General features: G+C 42.1%; 6 protein-coding genes across 6 annotated transcripts; 1 reads left to right on the top strand and 5 right to left on the bottom strand.

The window, feature by feature from the left end:
- Positions 1–409: 409 nt before the first annotated feature.
- BYT42DRAFT_580470 (uncharacterized protein) lies at positions 410–3,048 on the bottom strand. The gene is made up of 10 exons (XM_051569504.1): positions 2,997–3,048; positions 2,623–2,900; positions 2,457–2,530; positions 2,267–2,371; positions 1,982–2,016; positions 1,551–1,901; positions 1,412–1,480; positions 1,073–1,337; positions 865–1,002; positions 410–792 (listed from the first exon to the last, which is right to left on the bottom strand). The coding sequence occupies exons 2-10, from the start codon at positions 2,824–2,826 to the stop codon at positions 585–587; spliced, it is 1,449 nt and encodes a 482-aa protein (XP_051420501.1). The 5' UTR covers positions 2,827–2,900; positions 2,997–3,048; the 3' UTR covers positions 410–584.
- Positions 3,049–8,001: 4,953 nt separating this feature from the next.
- Positions 8,002–10,263, bottom strand: BYT42DRAFT_519827 (nucleoporin complex subunit 54-domain-containing protein). Its single transcript, XM_051565262.1, has 9 exons — positions 10,117–10,263; positions 9,778–10,035; positions 9,390–9,710; positions 9,168–9,325; positions 8,998–9,110; positions 8,819–8,912; positions 8,653–8,763; positions 8,333–8,575; positions 8,002–8,245 (listed from the first exon to the last, which is right to left on the bottom strand). Exons 1-9 carry the CDS (start codon positions 10,172–10,174, stop codon positions 8,111–8,113), a joined length of 1,491 nt encoding a protein of 496 aa, XP_051420502.1. The 5' UTR covers positions 10,175–10,263; the 3' UTR covers positions 8,002–8,110.
- A 134-nt stretch (positions 10,264–10,397) lies between these two features.
- BYT42DRAFT_537240 (DNA replication factor) lies at positions 10,398–12,384 on the bottom strand. Its single transcript, XM_051565500.1, has 9 exons — positions 12,252–12,384; positions 12,130–12,194; positions 11,925–12,058; positions 11,755–11,834; positions 11,609–11,682; positions 11,384–11,543; positions 11,077–11,288; positions 10,860–10,992; positions 10,398–10,790 (listed from the first exon to the last, which is right to left on the bottom strand). The coding sequence occupies exons 1-9, from the start codon at positions 12,335–12,337 to the stop codon at positions 10,694–10,696; spliced, it is 1,041 nt and encodes a 346-aa protein (XP_051420503.1). The 5' UTR covers positions 12,338–12,384; the 3' UTR covers positions 10,398–10,693.
- A 447-nt stretch (positions 12,385–12,831) lies between these two features.
- Positions 12,832–14,450, bottom strand: BYT42DRAFT_580496 (uncharacterized protein). Its single transcript, XM_051569505.1, has 5 exons — positions 14,195–14,450; positions 14,076–14,121; positions 13,863–13,972; positions 13,459–13,785; positions 12,832–13,402 (listed from the first exon to the last, which is right to left on the bottom strand). The coding sequence occupies exons 1-5, from the start codon at positions 14,270–14,272 to the stop codon at positions 13,274–13,276; spliced, it is 690 nt and encodes a 229-aa protein (XP_051420504.1). The 5' UTR covers positions 14,273–14,450; the 3' UTR covers positions 12,832–13,273.
- A 1,072-nt stretch (positions 14,451–15,522) lies between these two features.
- Positions 15,523–15,940, top strand: BYT42DRAFT_501301 (camp-regulated phosphoprotein/endosulfine conserved region-domain-containing protein; the record flags this gene model as incomplete). Its single annotated transcript, XM_051564758.1, has 2 exons — positions 15,523–15,612; positions 15,755–15,940. 2 exons carry the CDS (start codon positions 15,523–15,525, stop codon positions 15,938–15,940), a joined length of 276 nt encoding a protein of 91 aa, XP_051420505.1.
- An 803-nt stretch (positions 15,941–16,743) lies between these two features.
- BYT42DRAFT_501686 (uncharacterized protein) lies at positions 16,744–17,324 on the bottom strand (the record flags this gene model as incomplete). The annotated part of the gene is made up of 3 exons (XM_051564779.1): positions 16,744–17,025; positions 17,090–17,111; positions 17,230–17,324. Coding segments are annotated over 3 exons (399 nt in total), but the record flags the coding sequence as incomplete, so codon positions are not given.
- Positions 17,325–18,636: the final 1,312 nt, after the last annotated feature.

Below are 18,636 nucleotides of genomic sequence, written 5' to 3' on the forward strand. Positions count from 1 at the left end.
GGGAAAACGAGTGGTAACCGGGATCTACAGGAGAAGATGCAAGGTGAGATCCTGAAATATCTAAAGTTGTTGCGGGATTTCCCACCGGCGGTCACTCAAGCCGTTGCGGAGCAAATGATGGCGGGCATTTTCAACTTGTCGTCTGCTAATTCTGATAACCTAAAGTAAGTTCCTAGCAAGTGATGACCGAAAAAGAAACGCACTGTACCCAAATGGGACTCACACGTATTGTTTGTAGTAATTCTGAATTCCTCAATACTATCTTGGAAATCAAACAAAAAGTCGCCAGTTCCTTGTAAGGACGATTTTTGTTTGCTTTTCCGAATCATATCCTTGTAAACCCGCCCTCCTCATGTCACCGCCCCCTTTAGAATCGTCCATTATCTTTTTTTTTTTTTTTTGATGAAGATGTATATTTTTCTATCGCTTTTAATATACCTTCTTGTCACCTCGTCATATTTTACATTATCGCGCAAAGGAGGAAAAACCCAATCAGAAAAAAAAAAGGAACTACTGTAGTTGACGTGCGCGGGAGTCAAAACAAATAATAAAGAATAAAAAAAAAAAAAAAGACCAAAATGCCATTAAAAGTGGTGAAGAGCATAAGTCAGCAAGCCGAACAGTGAAACGGTGACGAATTGGCTTGGTGAGAGGGTGTTGCCGCTGTTACCGGAGCCACCATTACCGCCACCTTGGCCCTTGGTTTGGCTCTTGGCAACAGCGATATCTTTGTACTTGCAGTCGGTGCCGGAGCATAAACAGGAGTTGCCGATAGGATCCCACCAGATGGAACTAACAAAAAGAAAATAAAGGCGCGTAACAGTGAGTATGGGATGAGTCAGTTCCTGGGTTCCAATGGCTTACTCGCAGTTATCGGGGACAGGGTAGCGATAGCCTTGGGTTCCGTTCTGGGTCGCTGACTGAGGTGCAGGATTGGAAACGGAGGGGGCGGAACCGGGACAGTTGAAACACGTCTTGAACACTGAATTGCCGAAATTGCAACTATGGGAATATGGGAGCTCCAAGGTCAGAGAGACGACCCGTGGCAGAAAAAAAAATATTGAGCGCTCACCTGTTGAGCAAACCATCATCGACCTGACCGGAATGATCGTCGTCGAGACCGTTGCAGATTTCCTTTTCAATCACGGGTTGCTGGCACTTCATATAGTCCTGGTTGGCAAGTTCGGACGCCTTGACGGGATGTTTCATCCATTGCAGTAATTGTTGGTTGGTCACGAACCATACGTCGGGTTTCTTGGCAAGTTCCTGAATCAACGATACCACGCCATCCAATAGAGGTGTCGTATCAGGCATACCGGGCACGGCCGTCAAGTGAGCTAGAAACATCACATACTATGCATTAAAACAACACTGGTCATTTCATCATTTTTTTAGTTTCTGTAAAACGTACTGGGATGAACATAGATGCCAAAAGGCTGTCTTCCACCGTTGTAATGCTTGTCAAAAGCGTCCAAGCTCCCTTGATAAGGCAAAAAAAAAAGTTAATAACCGTTGATGGATCCATCTCGAGCACGAGAAAAAAAACTTACATTTTTTCACATCATCGGGTGTGCCTGCCAGGTAGACGTCCATGAGTTGCGGGACGCTGAGGTTATTCATGACGGCATACATGGGAACTTCCCATACGCCCGGCAATTTGACTTGACCCGAGGCGCAGATACCGGTCCAGCAATCGTTGGCCATGCCGTTATCCAACGTGTAAGGCCAGTAGGCATCATTGGTCACGGCACTGGCGCTCGAATCGTACAGGAATCCTTGCTGCGCCAAATGGCCCAAGGTATCCTTTGTATAATTTAAGAAAGGTGCACGGAACCCTTGAATCTTGGAACTTGGCACACCGCCATATTCCATGATCATCTTTTTGCAACTGGCAATTTCCTCTGTCCATTTAAAGATGAATGATGTGAGTAACGAAGGCGTCGTTATTTACAATCATCTGTTTTTTTTTTCTACAACTTACGATCCGAAGGTGATCCGACGTGCGAGAATGTGTGGCTAATAGAAAAAAAAATAGATGCGTGTTATTAAGAAAACAAGCTAGGAGCCAAAAAGGGGACCACGCATAGAAACAGAGGAAAAGAAAAAGAGGAGACGTGGGCTTGTAAAGGTGCGGGATCCCATTAGGAGAAGGATGGAAGGAAGGAAGGAAAAATCTTCAACAATGTCTTTGTCCATGCAAAGCCTCACTTGAAGCTCTCAATCTACCGAGAGAAGAATAACAGAAAACGAAAGGAATCCAACTTACTCTGCCACTTCATGTCCTTCAGCGTACCATTGCTGTACCAGAGAAAAGTCGGTATATTGCATGGATACGAACCAGGTACCCCGAGCAGGGCATCCGTTGGGATTACTGGATTTTTTTGACGCAAATCAATAGAAAAAAAAATTAACAAAGGAAAGTTACATCCGATCGGAAGGGCATTTGTTGTACTCACGTTACGTTGAGCATTTGACGAGCGGTTTTCACCAAAGATTCTTGGATACTGTCATCGTATGTGATGGTGACAAACTGAGAAAAATAAAAATAACAAAAGAAACCATGGACCGGTCAACAATATTGATCGAAATTGACAGAAAGTGCATAATTTGGTATGAGCGTACTTGTGGGGTATCAGAAGGAGATAAGCCGTTGGGAGGATTTGATGATGCGCAAAGACAGTTGTTTTCTATTTTACAGGTATTTGGATCGCAAGCGTAACTCGACGATCCTCCGGTGGTTGCGCCAGTGGGTACCGTGGCGCCTTCTTGCGCTTGAGTCAACGCAGCAAAGGCGAGAATTGCTAACGATGTTGGCAAAAGTTTCATGTTCCCTTGTAAATGAAAGAAAAAAGAAAAGACGACCAAGAAGAAAGAAAAAGAAAAAGAACCAGGAAAAAGCGCTGAAAATAAACAAGATAATTAAAGGTGATTACCAGATGGCTTCACAAATAAATGTCTCTCAAATCGTTTAACGTTACACCAACCGTGCTCCCTACCTTGCTGTTTGCCAGGGACAAATTGCAAACGATTGCCTTCGCATCCACAGACGGACTTTGAAACGAGTAAAAAAGAAAACGATGGTGACCAAAAAAAGTGGCTCGTTTCTTTTGTCTCTTGAAAATTCTATTTTTATTGCCATGCCTTTGATTGGTGACCGTGCCAAAAATATCTTGTGTGTGCTTTCTATGGATCGACGTTGTGCAACCCTCGTCCGGCTCTCCTCAGAGAAAACACAGGTACTCAAAAAACCCGCTTGTATCTTTCCACGCAAAGAAGAAAATGAATATCATTTGGTACTACAGAGAAAAGAAAAAAAAACCTGCATCATAAATAAACGTATACTGTACATCTATGATATTATTTATTTCCAAATATTATTGTCATTCTCTGGGACGCCATTATTTTCTACACAATCAAACATGACATTGTCACAAGAAAAAAAAAACCTGCCAGAGGCCCCGTAACTGATCCATGTCAACTTATCCAACCTATATGATATGATACCCGCGCAACCATCACCTTGCATCAAATCTTCTAAATTCTGTCCTTTGATCATCTCAATACAATCATATAGAAAAAAAAAACAATAACAACAGCAACCACATTGTTGATATACCAAGTACTAATCGACGTCATATCGATCGCCGCTAATGCAATAGCATTCAACGAGCGGTTTGCACCGATAGCTTTTTGTGTGGATGTATTTTATCTAGTCAAATGCTAATACATAGAAAAGATGGGCGGATCAGTCTACAGTGTGCCACCGTACAAAGATTGAGTTCCGCTACATCGAGTCTTTATTCTTTACTCTTTATTTCTGTGTTATACCGTGATTTTCGATGGTTCATGGATCGCGCCAACCAAGATCTCCTGATCAGCTTCTATCAGCGCAGAGCATAAACAAAAGATTGAGAAGCTAAAAAATGCAAATGAAGCATCTTGATTTTTCATTTACATACTAATTCGTGTAAACAGATCGGACTACTGTATGCTGTAGAAGTAATGGGACATCGCAGTTATGCAGCGGAGTATGGACGCTTCCTCGATTCGTACGACTGACCAACTCTGCTTAAGAGAATTTCGCAAATCTTTGGCCTAATAAATGAGGCACAGCCGTGGCAAGAGTAAAGAAGGTAGTAAAGAAGTAAAAGGTGATGCTCCTTTGGCAATACTTGTCCTTGTAATAAGAAACTAGCTGTAAATCGTCAAGGTTACAATTCAAATGGCGGCAATGAAAATATTCATTGCCTGGCGAACATTTCACGTAACCAACTCCGATTCTGCGAATCGATGGCCAAAGTGAACCTACACGCATTAAATCTTCAATGCAGGTTAAAGCCATATTCACAACAATAAACAAATTTTGGTATTTGTGAGTTCCGTTGCACCACAATGAAAAAAGAGTCGGAGGCATCGCCAGATTGATAACTTCATGGCATGCATGGAAGACAATTCATCAGCACAGACGCGTCGATGCAGGAATCAGCGTAGTTTTGTCTTTTAGACGTTGGTGTAGTCTGTGTTGATAGTGATCCGTCTCTGTGTCATGGCAAAAAAGAGACAATGCAATTTGGTATTGACATAACAACTCAAGTTCACCATGGCTCCCCTGAGAATCGCTGCGAAGGTTGCTTCATGTCGCCTGATGAAGCGCAGCATAAGCTGGCAAAGGTACTTTTTGCCCAGCCAGCTTCTTCCATAAATGGTTATTTGGTGATGATGAAAGCGCTGTATTGAGCAAGTGAATTGGGCTTTTTTGCTGCTCTGCTTCTCTTTCACTGTTTTTCCCTGGTCGTCTTTGTTGGTAAGCTTCGAAATGCTCCTCTTCAGTGTCAATAATTCCACATTGCATACTCTTGCAACGTTTTGTATACCCAATCGCCGGTCCTCATTCTGAGTTCGTCAACGTTTTGCTTGGCCATTATATTCTGTATGGTTTCGTCCATGGCTGTTCTCCAACACTGTCGTCTTTCATCTTTGATTTCAAGTGGGCTGTACTATTGTCATCAAGTTGCGCGTTGAGCAAGCTACTCTTTGAGTAGCGCTTTTGAGACCCGGGGACTCCACACACGCTGGGTAGGGAATATGTTCACGTCAGGGCTTGATGGTCCTCTGGAAGCCTCAGAGGATTATCAGGCGAACGGTCTAAATCGATCTGCCATTAGGGCTGCGAAAAAAAGTCATCAGGAACTATGTGCTTGGTGAACCGCGCTCTATTTGCGTTCTACATTTGGGATAGCCTCTTCGGAGCGCTTGATGTACTTGGCGCGGACGGAGATTCACTTGCGCGCGTAATAATTAGCAGTCTTTGTTAAGCAGCACCGGTTCCTGCGACGATGCATTTCTGCTATTATTACCACTGAACCAGTGCAGAGGTGATTCTTTTGCATAGGAAGAGTTAATTCATCGGACACGATGGTTGCTTGCTCGGTGAACTAGCATGAACAATAGTGTCTGTAATGAACATTCGCAGCTGGCGAATGGTTTGGGCGGTGTGTGTGTCGATACACACGAAGCAAAACGTCTCAAGGTGTCAAGTTCTTCCGCGGTCCGATCTGGTTCCTGGTGCAAGGCTCTCTCCGTCGTTCCGGTGTCCCGGCGTTCTTGCTCTTGGTGCGTTTCGTTGCCTGGCAGTCCTTGGCCTGGCGTTCCCGTTCTCTTTCGGAATTCGGCCTACGGTATTCCCTCCCAGATGTTCACCCTTTCTCTCTCAGCTGATGTTTTCCGCTTCATCGTTCGCTGCGGTTTTGGTGTCCTGATGACGACTGTTTTCTTTGTAATTCGGTCTGTCTTATTCCCCTTCCCACCTGTTTCCCCTTTTTCTCTGGGTGTTATTTTTCCATTCTTCTTGTCCCTTCGCCACTATTTCGCTCTTGGACAACGTAGTTAAATAGCTTTGGGTTTTTTTTTTCTTCTGGCCTTTTTTTCCCAACCTTCGTCATTACAGCTATTAGACTTCGATAATTTAGCCAAAGGCCAGATAATAAAGTGTCATTCGCAAGACATCATGTCTTACTATTTATTGGCGATTGCAGTGTGTATTGCCCGGTGTTGCAGAAGAAAAGGATAATATTTCTTTTAGTGTATGAATTAATTCTGTAAGCATAGATTCGTCATCTTATTTACCACCACGGCGGTTTCTGGCTTTGCCGAACAATGTCAGAAACAACCATCTGCAAGCGTACAATGTTATGGCAATATGATCTCGCATTTTACTGTAATGAATGCGTACTTGCTGAAATGGTCTGGAAAGGAATTGAAAGCTTCTTTGGTCTTGGCAAATAAGCTGCAGGAAGGCGATCCATATGCCATTGTCATCATCAACATATTCAAGCACTTGATTCAGCTCCTTTTCTCTTTAGCTTCATTTGAAAACGTCTCATGTCTTGGACTTCTGTCAACAGATATACATATCTTCATCATGCAAGATAAGAGTCGTAATTTTATTCTTTTTGTCCAACTATATTCTTTGTAACAGTTTGACGTGGGTCCTGCTGTAACCCTTCACCTTGAGCTGATCGGGTCGCAATTTTCGACGCGAAACACCTTTGATACGACCGAATTCGAATTAATCTCGACTTACAGCTAGGGCTTCTTTAACAAGCCGTACACCCGCTGTGCAATGGATACCACCTGCTACTGGACGTCACCCCCTTACATTGAGCGACATTCGTCTGACAAAAGCCTAACGAATACGGCATAACCTGGGCGAGACTCTTGATGGAACTTTGGTATATTAATGTCAATACTCTGGCATACCGCACAGTCATGATTTCCAAACATGTGTGCAGCAGCGCTTATTGACCCCCTCAGTCCCGTCCCGCCCAAGGTCATTTGGGTATTTTAAAAAAAAAAAATGAGTTAGTAAGCTCTTTGATTGATTCAAATGCCGGCAAGATATTTTACCTTTGTTATGTGAGGCAGCAGATATCCAGAGCTTCCCGACCGAAAAAAAAGAAAAAATACAAATATAAAAAAAAAAGTAAATACAATAGGTGCGTCTGTAAAAACCCCCTAAAAATCCTGTGGGAAAAAAAAAGGAGGAAAAGACTGCAAGAACACTATAACTAAAATACAAATATACAAACTACGAACTACAAAAATAAAATGGTCGGGAAGAAAATCGAACACGATACCACGGGAAGTATTCCAGGTGAAGCCAAGCTGAGGAGGACATGTAAGCGTTACCGATGAAAAAGAGTCTCACACCACCGACGATGCCCTTTGACGACAAAAACCGGATTGGCCACATTTGGTGCGCGAACAAAGTAGAAAGACTTGGAGGGATGGATGGCTTGCCAGAACGAAAAGAAAACCGGAGAGAAAACCAAAAGCTAAAGAAAGGATAGAGAAAAAAGAACAGGCAAGTTTTTTCTTGTCGAAAAACGGATGAGTCACATCACACAAAACGTACTTTTTTGATATTTAATCGACTTGACCGGTTACAGATACACGCGGGATAAACCATAGTCTGGATGATGGATGATGGATGATGGATGCGAGCGGATGCAATGATAGTGATAGTTTTTCAGGTAAACAGAAGGTAGAGGAGAAAACCAAAGAAAAAAGAAAAACGAAGACAAAAATGTATGCGGATTTCCCATGGATGAATGATGAGCAATATCGGTCAGATCAGCTACATGGGAAAGCCTTACTCTAGCTTGAATATAATAATGAATGAGCAGCTTATCTTTTCTGAGGACAGTGGCACTAATATCGCCTTGAGCTTGCAAAGATAAATGATTGACATCGTTGAATGTGTTTGCAAAATCTAATCATATGAGCTTCCGACTATGTATAAGATGAAGTGGAACTAGAAAATCGAATAGATCATGCAAGTTTGCCATGGTACAAAACCACATTGATGGTACGTCCATCATCCATTGTTCTTGGAAAGGTTCAATCCCCTACCGCTCAACACTCTCAAGGCGTTTGAATCCACTCATCAGCGACCCAAAAAGGCGATGTGTTCCCACCCTTAAATACCGCGCAGTTCAAGATAAGATGCAATTTCAGAAAGCGTTTATTGAGGGTTTTCATTGTGATGTGGAAAAAGTATGGATCAACCGATATTAGAGTGTATTTTTCTTTGTCCCAAGTCGGATGATGATTATGAACTGGAAGAGGCGGCCGATTTTTGTTTTCCTTCCACTTTGAGGCCGGCTTCGATCGCTTCCAAATCTTTCAAATCGTTTTTCAATACGCCAATCACATGACTTAGACCTTGTTGCTCGTCTTTCAAAACCTAGTAAAAACAAAGCAACAACCATTCACGCGTTAATGGATCACCGCTTGTACATTTAATAAACAAACAAAAAAAAAATGAAGGTACCTGTGCAAACTTCATGGTATCTTCTTCGCTGACCGATTGCCACGCTTCGGTGACTCCTTCGGAACCTGGGTAGCGCATCTTTTTGATGGTTTGTAATTGTGTCCATAACTCGATCATTCGTTTATGCATTTGTTCCGGTGTGACCGAAGCACACGATAATTCTTGTAAACGCTTCAAGAAGGCTTCTTCGTTGGGATTCAGTGGGAATCCCTTGTAACGTAGCACCTGCACATAGCGCAGTAACTATGAACATTCATCAAATTAGCATGAGTGAAGACCTAATGGATCCAATTATTTTCTTTTTGAAGATTAACACGTACTCGTATTAGTCGCTGGGTCAAATCCACGTGACGACGCTTATGCTCCTCCATCTTGATCAGTGTTCCCAGAGTGTATTTACGATACGCCGTCGTTAATCGTTCCTCGATTTCCTGTGATTGGATAATCAGCAACCCCCACCTTCTGAACCACGCTACATCTACTTACTTCGGTCTTTTCTCTGTGAATTTCACCCTGTCTGTGCTGAATGTCCATACGTTTCATGACATCTTCGAAACCCACCGCCAATACAGGCACCATACTATGTGAAATTTTTTTTCTCCATGATCAATTTGCCTGCCTGCCTGAATTCCAGATGTGAAAAAAAAATCATCTCGCATATTTACCAACTCGGATCCGGGTTTTTTCGCATCGCTTCATTCCACAATTGTTCATCTTGGTTCGGCGGTCGGACGTATAGTTGCACTTCGTTGGGCGGCACCATATTGTAAAAGTAATGCTGAAACATATGATGAGCCACATGGAGACATCAACAATGAGAAAAGGTTGGACTTACTCTAAAGTTACATAAAGGTGATGAAGGATCCCACTGTGCACGTAACAATGCCAACTTTTGCCAAGTATTTTGTGGGACAACTGCATTTGGATTATTTGACGATGATTGTAACTGTTGTTGTTGTTGTTGTTGTTGTTGTTGCTGTTGTGTTTGTTGACCTATTATTTTAATAGAATTAGACACATTGGTTCATTTCTGTATTGCTGAGCTGAAATGGAATACCAAAAGGTGCATTGGTAGTGCCAAAGCCGCCAAAGCCTCCAAATCCGGTGGTCGGTTTTTGAGCTTGATTCTGTTGTTGGCCAAACAACGAGTTGGATCCGAAACCGGTGGTGGGAGCGGTGGTATTTGCGTTGCCAAACAAAGAACCTGCGTTGTTGTTGGCATTGGTGTTGCCAAAGAGTGAAGGGGTCGTGGTAGCAGCGGCATTGCCAGTGCCAGTGTTGCCGAACAAGGATCCTCCTGCGGTTGAACCCGCGGTGGCGCCAAACCCAGCGAATCCCGTAGCCGGTGTTTGGGCTTGATTCTGTTGTTGCTGTTGACCTATGACAAAATCGTTCGTTTCAGTTGCTTCTACATCAATGGTGCCAAATGGTGAATGGCAAATTACCAAATAAGCTATTGTTGGTATTCGTAGTAGAGGTGTTTCCAAATCCTGCTGCGGGTGTGGTGGGGTTGGTATTTGTGTTGGCACCGAATAATGACCCTGTGGGGTTGGATGTGGCATTGGCCGCTCCGAATCCGAATGCGTTCGTCGTGTTGGTGTTGGCTCCGAAAAGATTTCCCGTAGAAGTAGTTGTGGTGGTGTTTGTATTGCCAAATAACGAACCGGACGCTGGCGCAGTCGAAGCTCCAAAGCCTGTGTTGGCTAAAAAACAATGACGGGTGCATGACTCGAAGTTAGTCCTGTGTTGTTGCGTGAGCTGTCCCATCATTCAAAAGACCCTACCTTGTGCCCCAAAACCAAACGATGGTTGCGCGGCCGAAGCTCCAAATGTGAACGACATTAGACTTGCAACTAGATTAACAAGTGAAAAGACTAGGAAAAAAACACAACAAAAAGGATTCGTCCTTGTGTGCAGCCCGTTGAATTTTGGCGGCTCTAAAAAATCGAATGAAAAAACGCGTTTTGGTTCACCCAAAAAAATTCACAATGCAAGTCACACCTTCCCACTTTCGGGTGGACCATTTCGAGCGATTGACTGGTATTTAACATTTTATGCGAACAAAGTTAATGTCATTTAAGGTAGAAAGATTAATATAGTAGATACGTATAGGCTTTCCATTCGCAGAGTAAAAGGGTTGGACAAATGATTTCACGTTTGTAAAGTGGTTATTGCTTTATTCGCTATGTTTTTACAATGAAATCTTGAGAGTAAAAGATTAGATAGATGAAAAAAGGCCCTCGATAATTGTGGAATAGAAGAAAAGAGAACCGGAAATCTAACGGATGATTTTTGGGGTAGGCGTTTTTCTATATTGAACTTGTTGTAGTTCTTGTCAATATGATTAACACGAACAGGATTTTATTGACCCGCCGCCGCCTTTTCGGTGGCGAGTTTGAACATGCCTACTAGAGCACCCAGTTGCACACTTTCGTTGGCTCCTTCACCTAATCGATATCTAGCGAAAAAAATAAAAACCAATCAGCAACATGGCAAGATTGCCAAAGATAAAGGTATCGCAACTTACTCTATATCCGCCAGATTTTCAAGCAAGTAAACTCGAGCAACGGCGGGAAATTCAATGGTTTGAATATAATAGTACACTTCGCTGATGATGTCTTGCAGCGCCAGACCCGCTTCGCGTTTCAACTTTTCAATGTCTACACAAAGAAGGTCATGTTGGAATTTATTTTTTTTCTTTGCTTCTGCCATGCCATGTGTCGGTGGAGTCTTTTTTCACTTACTTGAATAGGCTGTGGTGAATTCTTCGGTGAGCATCCAGCTGACAATGCGTTCAATATCTTGGGGATGAGGATGGCCTGTACAGTTATAAATGGCTGTTTCATCGACCCGATCATAAGCAGCATGACATGCTTGTAGAATATTCAACGCTCTTCGCATATCGCCTTTGGACAATCTCAACAACGCCTTCATGCCATCCTCTGTCAAGTTGACACTGCAACAGTAAAAATGGTTCCCATCAGCCTCTCTTTCTCTTTTATGGATCGATTGACCCATCGATCCATCGGTTAGCTTTTGTCAGTCGCTTACCGTTCGGCTTCAACGATATATTTTAACCTTGCTTCCACTTGCGGCAGTTCTAGCGGGGCAAAACGAAAACGTGTGCATCGAGACTGAATGGCTGGTATAATCTTGCTAACATAATTGCAGATGATACAAAAGCGGACGTTCTTTGTGTACTTTTCAATGACTAGAATCAATCACCGTCAATGACTCTGCCCGCATACCCAATACCCATGATTGTTTCGTTATTACCTCGACGCAAGGCGGATTGGGCTTGATTTGTCATGGCATCGGCTTCGTCGAGAATAATGAGCTTGAAACCCGAGCTAGAATAAAACCAATGAATAATTGTCTGCCTTACGAAAAAAAAAATCCTGCCCTTTTTCACTCTTTTTTACCTGTAAATAGTGCGCGTACTGGCAAAGTTCTTGATTTGTTCTCGCACGACGTCGATACCACGATCGTCTGACGCGTTCAACTAATTAAAAAGTTGACAATGTAAAAGAGATGGATTTTATCAGTCATGGCGTTGACATGGTCGACCACAAGATTCGTTTTTTTGTCGTACCTCGAGAATGAGGGATTTGTAGTTATCACCGTATAATTTTCGTGCGCAAGCGAGAATGGTGGATGTTTTACCGGTGCCTGGAGGACCGTAAAACAGCAAATGTGGCAGACGGTTTGCATCGATGAATGTCTCGACTAGACGAAAAAATTGTGTAAGACACATCGATGGGATTTGAACGATCAGAATAAGAAAAAAAAGCACATACTGGTTGATGTAATATCTTTGTGAGAGACAAGATCGTCGAGGGTCTTTGGACGGTACTTCTCGACCCTGTTATAACGTGTTAGCGTCAAAGAAAAAGCATATTGATTATATAATATATATTACCATGGCAAGTTATCCGGCTCGTTCTTTTCCACCATTTTGCCTTTGCCTTTGTTCTTGACTGGTCGGTCTATATCCATTGAACTCATTATAACAAGTATATAATTATGAACTTCGCAAAATCCTGTCGCGACTCAACTTGGTCGCGTTCCCTTTTTTTTGAACTTGCCCGCAGTCGCTCACCTTCCACTGTCACAAATGACGAAAATTGCATTTTCGCATCCCGACAAGCGCGTCCGCGCAGGAGATTTGGCCCAAAAAAATTACTTTTCAACTATCATTTCTCTTGAAAAGTGAACAAAACAATGACCTACGCTACCATAATTATCTATGCCGGTGTTGCTGCAAAAGTTTTAATGGATTTGCTGAAGTGAAGGGATGACGTATTGTAGCAAAATATAGTTTATTTCAACCTGAAGACACGGGATCTAGAGTCTTTATTTTAGTCAATCTAACCTTCTTTCCCACCTCTTTGTCGTCTTTACAGCGTGGTCCATTCACAGACATGGATCGCTGAAAAATTTAAGAAAGAGGGAACAACAGCATAGAGTAGGCAATTTTGAGATGTCAACATGAGATGGATCGCAAATAGTCGAATTACCGTGGGCCTTGAAGTCAATGAATATAAAATAATCAATAGCGCCCTTGGGGAACCAATCCCGTGGACGATGGCTTCTGTTGTTAAAATATGTCGTATTTTGAAAGATCATGAATTGGTTTTGCCTTGTGCTGTTTCGGGACTTGAAAAAAATAGGATGATCCAGCAACCAAGGGAACACAAGTTTATGCCTCAATGATAAAGTTGGCGTGGTACAAGTAACTACAGTATCACTATTGTCTTGGCTAAAGAGAACCACGTAAAAAGTTGATCTGAGGATGGTCGGTGAACCCAAATGCTTTTTTTTAATGGTTTCATTTGAACCAGCAAAAACGACGATCTAGGAGAAAACAAAACAAACAAAAAAAGATGGAATGAAATGTACAGCGGAAAAAAAAGGAAAAAGGAAAAAGATCAACCCCATGTTTTAATAAACGGTTGACATATGGTATCGGGATTCTTCAAAGTCTTTGATTTGCTGATCGTGCAATCGATGATGACGTGCGCCATTGCGTAGTCGCGATGAATAAGCGTTCACGACGGAAGCAAAGTAAATCTATTGACACTTTTTGTAAGTTGCTGTCGATCCAAAACGGGTCCAGAGGTTTTTACCTGAATCAATTCAATGACAAAGATAACCACACCGTAGGCAATGAGGAACGTTTTAACATTGGATTGACAGTCGTCAAGACTACTGGCATGGGCATTGAGAGTGCCTGGATATTGAACGGGGGTGTAAAAGGGACTGTCGGTGATGATGGCTGGTCCCATGGGAGTTTGGGCGTTGGAGAAACCAATAAATCCAGAACGTAAACATGATCGAACTAAATTTTCGTGAAATACTGCCATCAATGCCAGAGAGACAATATATTTTATGATGGATAGGGCACAATTTATCCACACAATGATGCTGAATATTTTGGCGAATTTGCGAGAAGCCTAATTCAAACAATGGGGTGGATCCAAGGTCAGCGTTTTTCCCTGTAAGACAAAGAATTGGTGTATTGAAGGCTTACAAAGCATGAACCAATGATGCCTAGAAGACCACCGATACAAATAATGAGGGTGAAGATGAGGTCGACGTAATACCAAGCTTTGGCGGTTTGTCCCGAGTAGACCGTAACAGCTATAATAACCATTTTTTTTGTTTTGTTGATGAGTGTCACACACAATAAATGAAATTGAACCTCCGCCAACTATTAAAAACGTGAATAGAGTTGACCATTTACCGTTGATGCCTAGGAATCCAGTGACAGCGTCAAAGAGGTAAATCACCTAGCGTAGCAAAGATAAAGAAGTGGGTGAGGAGGAGGAATCTTGGTCTTATATCATGATGGATGAAACTTACAAAGAACCAAGTTGCAATAATGAACGTGGCGAGTCTCAGTGGAATGAACCCACAGCACTTTTCCATTCCCATTCCCATGGCAATAATCGATTCAAATCAGACAACAGCAAGAAAAACAAAAACAATTCAAAAAGGAATGGCAAGGACACCGAAGCGCACGTAAAGCGAAGCGGGGAAGAACAAGGGGGGAAAAAAAAGAGAGAGAGAGAGAGAAATAGAAAGAAGACTAAAAAACCAAAAAAAAAAAAGAAAAAAGAGAGAGAGAGAGGTAGAAAACAAAGGGGGAAACGGGAGAGGATGGTCCAAGGGGCGATTAACCTTTTTGGGGGGGACCAAGATCGAATAATAAGCGTCTTTTTTTTTCAATGTCAGAATAAATCGCGCGTCAAAGAAGAATAGCATGATGAAGCTCAAATAGAAAAACTCTAGGTTTAAAAGAATCCATTGATCGCGTTTTACCGGTGCACACAGCATGTGATTGACTTCTTCCTTGCGGTGGATGGTTTTCATTGCATTGACACCTCTGACAGCCACTCCACAAGTGTTTACTTTTAATGGACTTGCATTTTTGTGGGTAATTATGTTTGCATTGATGTCCGGTTCTCTTTGTCTTGCTCACTTGGCCGATGCTGTTTATAAACAATTTCATTATTATGGAAAGGATGGTCATAGGCAATTGGAAAATACGATAATGGATACAGTTAGCTGCTCTTTGAAAGGCCATTGCCCTTTTTATTTTGTTGCGTTCTGTCTTTAGCAATGTTTCCATTTTAGACAGGTCTGGAAATAGAAGAAACGATGGAGTTGAAAAATGTAACTTTTGGGTGCGGCCACTGCAAATAAACTTTTGAAAAGAGCTAAAACAATAGACCACATAGCACAACACAACATAACATAACATGACATGACATAACCAGCAAAGCAGAACTTTCTCTCTCTCTCTCCCTCTCTCTCTCTCTCTTTCTTTCTTTCTTCTCTCTTTTTGTGCTGTTGAAATTCACCGCTTCATTTTTAATCATCATACCGCGTTTCGCTTTTTTTTTCTCACTCACTTCTTCACCGACATCTGCTTTAAAACCAGGAAAATTTAATTAAGCTTTTTTTTTCTCTCTTTTTTTTTTTTTTATCTACATCCCTCTACTTTTTTTTCAACTGAATACAGTAGTTAAATCGACTAAGCCTTCCTATGCACTCTTCACTGCAACAGAATAACGATACACGAGATACATTGGAAACATTGGATAACCATCATGTAAGCTCCTTTTTTTTCTTGTACTGGTGTTTTCTTGTCTCTCGCTTGAAAATGATCTGCTCATGCAATTCCCCCAATGACCCAGTTGAATGAAGAACATGCCAAACTCCTTCGACTCTATGGAAGACTACCAGACAAAAGGGATCTCATGAAACGTAAACTTCAGGTATTGTCTATCCTAAATCCCATTTTTTATTATACAAGGATTTATAGGGACAGCAGCAAGGATGATGACATTTCTTTTTATTTTTATTTTTATTTTTTCGATATGGCATTGGTGGGATTAACATGCAAGCTTTTTTTGGCAGGAGCGCAAGTATTTCGATTCCGGTGATTATGCACTTTCCCAGGCAGGCAAGGAATTGCTTGCGATTGGTTCCGAACATCCTTGTCCAGACAACATTCCACACTCCAACCCTAATCCTTTGAGTACCAGCCCCATCCAAGAAAGCCCATTGGTTTCCTCCACTGGCGTGACAAACTTATTGCATTGAAACAAAAATGAAATAGAAAAAAAAAAAAAGGCTCTCACAACAAACCCACAACAACAAATCCCCCCTATTTTCATCTTCATTTATCTCCTCTAATCTTTTCACTCGCCCATCGTCTATAGTATTACTTTTTCTTTTCCTCTTTTCCGCCACCTTTTCTTTTTGAAATTGCAACAGTAATAAAAAAAAGCAATCGGCATAAAGTTGTGTGAATATCAATTCATTTGGGTGGTAATTCTGTAAATGAAGAATGTTCCAAAATGGCTTTTTCTTCGCATCCAATAATGCTGTGAACTCGGGTAGGACGTCTTTCCGCGTGTTTGACCGAGGCTCCTTCTTCCGCCAATTGTCGTTCGAGTAACTCCTTTCCCAACCGTCGTCGTTCCTCTTCGGTGGCGGCGCCTTGTACGATGCTTCGGAACGAGCCCGCCAGACGTATCGCATCGCTGTTGAGGGTAAACATGGAACTCTGACGGTCACGTAGCATGGCTTCCTGATAAAAAGCAAAATCCTTGGCCTGGTGCTTTTCGTTGCCAAATGTTTCACTGACCAGTGTTTGCGACGGCGATAAACGATTGGTGCGTTGCGGTCGCCGTCGGCGGATCAACCACAGCAACGCCGCCGCCAAACCAGCGAGTAAAATCAATCCCAGGGAAATAATTAAAAGGATAACCCATGTCTGTAACGGAGTGACGGACGTTGTGGTTGGTAATGGTACAACGGAAGAGGGTGTATCATGTTTTGTTTCTGTATGGAATAGTTCTGTGGAGAAAAAAAAAACTCATTTTTTAATGGGTTCTCAAGGGTCACGAGACAAAAGAACACTTACGAACGACCGAGAAATTAAAAGGCCGCGGGTATTGACTGTATGGATTGACGAGTTCGGTTGTGGGGTCCAATTCGGTGGGAAGATAAAATCCGTAAAGTGTCCATGTTCGATTGACGGTGTCTGGTGACAAATCGGTGGGAAACCAAGTACTATCGATCTTGACTTGAAGCGATCCTTCCGCACGGTCAATGTCGGTCCAATTTCGAACGGCTCGAAAAGCGTAATTTTCTTGGTAATACAAAAACAGATTGATCAACTCCTACTTGGCAGCCGTCAAATCATCAGTAGAAAAGAAAAACAAGCTCTGCCATCATCTATCATACCACATCGACGTAGAAAGGATGACTAGATAATACATTTCACATACAAGAAAGAAACAAGAAAAAATGGGTTACTGGCTGTTTTTGGCGTGCAGCAGTTCTTTTTTTTTTTTTGACAGAAGCAAAGAAATAAAAAATTTTACTTGTAATTCCATATAAACTCATGGGTCGATCCTTGGTACCATGTATCGGTGCTTAAAGGCGAACAAAACGGTGATCCATTGCCTCTGTCAAAGCATGGTCTATCTATCACTTATTTGTTTAGTTTTTTTTTATCGACGTGGAACAAGAGAGCCCTTCTTTGAATAGCAGGGGAATTTGAGAAAAAATGGAGCTTCACCTTCCGGTTCCATGTCAGTCATGTTCATTGAATCAGACAACACATTCAATTTCTTTTGGTGGAAACTGAAGCGAGAAAAAAAAAAGAAGAATAAAAGAGAACGGAAGGGCCGATCAGTAATAAAATAAGAAAGAGAAAATCCCAATCAGTGAAGCCATGTGCCTTTTACTCTTCTTTCTTTCTCTGTGCAGGAAGAAAACCAGGAGGTGAGCCCACGGTAGGAGTTGCAAGCCCAAGTGGAAGAAAAAAAAAACAAAAAAGGGGATAAGACAAGGCGGAAATATAGAAAAGATGCAATTAGGATCTTTTCTTTTTTTTTTGAGTTTAGGTGGGAGGAAGAAGGAAGGGGGTTCACTACCAAGGAGGGAAACCAAAAGCAGTAAAAAGAAGAAGACAACCCAACCAAACCAAACCTTTGCAAACGGAACATCTTTCATGGCCATTCTCGAAGCAAGATCCGGGGCGGTGCGCTCTTGAATTAGCTCTTGAAACCATTGATTGACTTGTTAAAATGGGTTGGTTGGAAAGGCTTTTTGGATTACTTCTTCAATTACCGCACCATGCTCCAATGCCTTGACTTATCATAACATAAGAACGGAATTGAAAAAAAAAAAATGTACCATCTCGCGATCATGGGCACACTACGACTTTGCTGGATAATCAATGGCAAAAAGAAATCAGTGTGAGGTGAGTGGATCATCCTATTCATAAAGATAAAAATAATGTTTAACAACAAAAGTTGCTGCAAGGTTCACCATGTCAGGGATCGAGAACCTTTGTTTCTTGTTTTCGTGGTTGAGAGGTCGTTTGGGTGACCCTGGGCATGGTGGCAAAATTCGAGAATCATCATCATTTTTTCATGCTATTTTTCATGATACAATTGTCATCCGATGTCCATAAGAGTATTTTCCCCTTTACGGAGCGCTTCATTTTCTTTTTCTGTCAAGTCAAAAGAAAATCAGCCATGTTGACCGCTCTACCCAAGGTTTAACCTCTTTTTGAATTGCTCCATGTGGTTGGCAACCTCATCAAGTCCGAAAGTGGATCAAAAATAGGAACGGCTGAATTGTATCGGAGCCGATGATCCGCTCGACCGCCCCATAGTCCTCGTCATCCAATGGATTAGATCTTCATACTCTTGTCTATCATCTGCGCCCTTGGGCTAGTCCTGTTTTACCCAAATTTCACGTGTCGGGTTCCAGTAGGTTGT

The sequence above is a fragment of the Radiomyces spectabilis genome, assembly GCF_025331425.1.
Source record: "Radiomyces spectabilis strain NRRL 2753 chromosome Unknown BYT42scaffold_11, whole genome shotgun sequence".
Lineage (NCBI taxonomy): Eukaryota > Fungi > Mucoromycota > Mucoromycetes > Mucorales > Radiomycetaceae > Radiomyces > Radiomyces spectabilis.

Excerpts from the sequence above, each read along its gene's own strand:
- BYT42DRAFT_580470 (XM_051569504.1), bottom strand. The coding sequence starts at position 2,826 with ATGAAACTTTTGCCAACATCGTTAGCAATTCTCGCCTTTGCTGCGTTG. Across the intron at positions 2,531-2,622 it reads CTCCTTCTGATACCCCACAA|TTTGTCACCATCACATACGA; the intron begins GTACGCTCATAC and ends TATTTTTCTCAG. Across the intron at positions 2,372-2,456 it reads CGTCAAATGCTCAACGTAAC|TAATCCCAACGGATGCCCTG; the intron begins GTGAGTACAACA and ends AAAAAAATCCAG.
- BYT42DRAFT_519827 (XM_051565262.1), bottom strand. The coding sequence starts at position 10,174 with ATGTCGTTCACATTTGGAGCTTCGGCCGCGCAACCATCGTTTGGTTTT. Across the intron at positions 9,326-9,389 it reads CACTACCAATGCACCTTTTG|GTCAACAAACACAACAGCAA; the intron begins GTATTCCATTTC and ends TTAAAATAATAG. Across the intron at positions 8,246-8,332 it reads ATACCATGAAGTTTGCACAG|GTTTTGAAAGACGAGCAACA; the intron begins GTACCTTCATTT and ends TGTTTTTACTAG.
- BYT42DRAFT_537240 (XM_051565500.1), bottom strand. The coding sequence starts at position 12,337 with ATGAGTTCAATGGATATAGACCGACCAGTCAAGAACAAAGGCAAAGGC. Across the intron at positions 11,835-11,924 it reads ACAAATCCCTCATTCTCGAG|TTGAACGCGTCAGACGATCG; the intron begins GTACGACAAAAA and ends CTTTTTAATTAG. Across the intron at positions 11,544-11,608 it reads CCAATCCGCCTTGCGTCGAG|TCATTGAAAAGTACACAAAG; the intron begins GTAATAACGAAA and ends GATTGATTCTAG.
- BYT42DRAFT_580496 (XM_051569505.1), bottom strand. The coding sequence starts at position 14,272 with ATGGGAATGGGAATGGAAAAGTGCTGTGGGTTCATTCCACTGAGACTC. Across the intron at positions 13,973-14,075 it reads TGGATTCCTAGGCATCAACG|CTGTTACGGTCTACTCGGGA; the intron begins GTAAATGGTCAA and ends TGGTTATTATAG. Across the intron at positions 13,786-13,862 it reads GCATCATTGGTTCATGCTTT|GCTTCTCGCAAATTCGCCAA; the intron begins GTAAGCCTTCAA and ends TGTTTGAATTAG.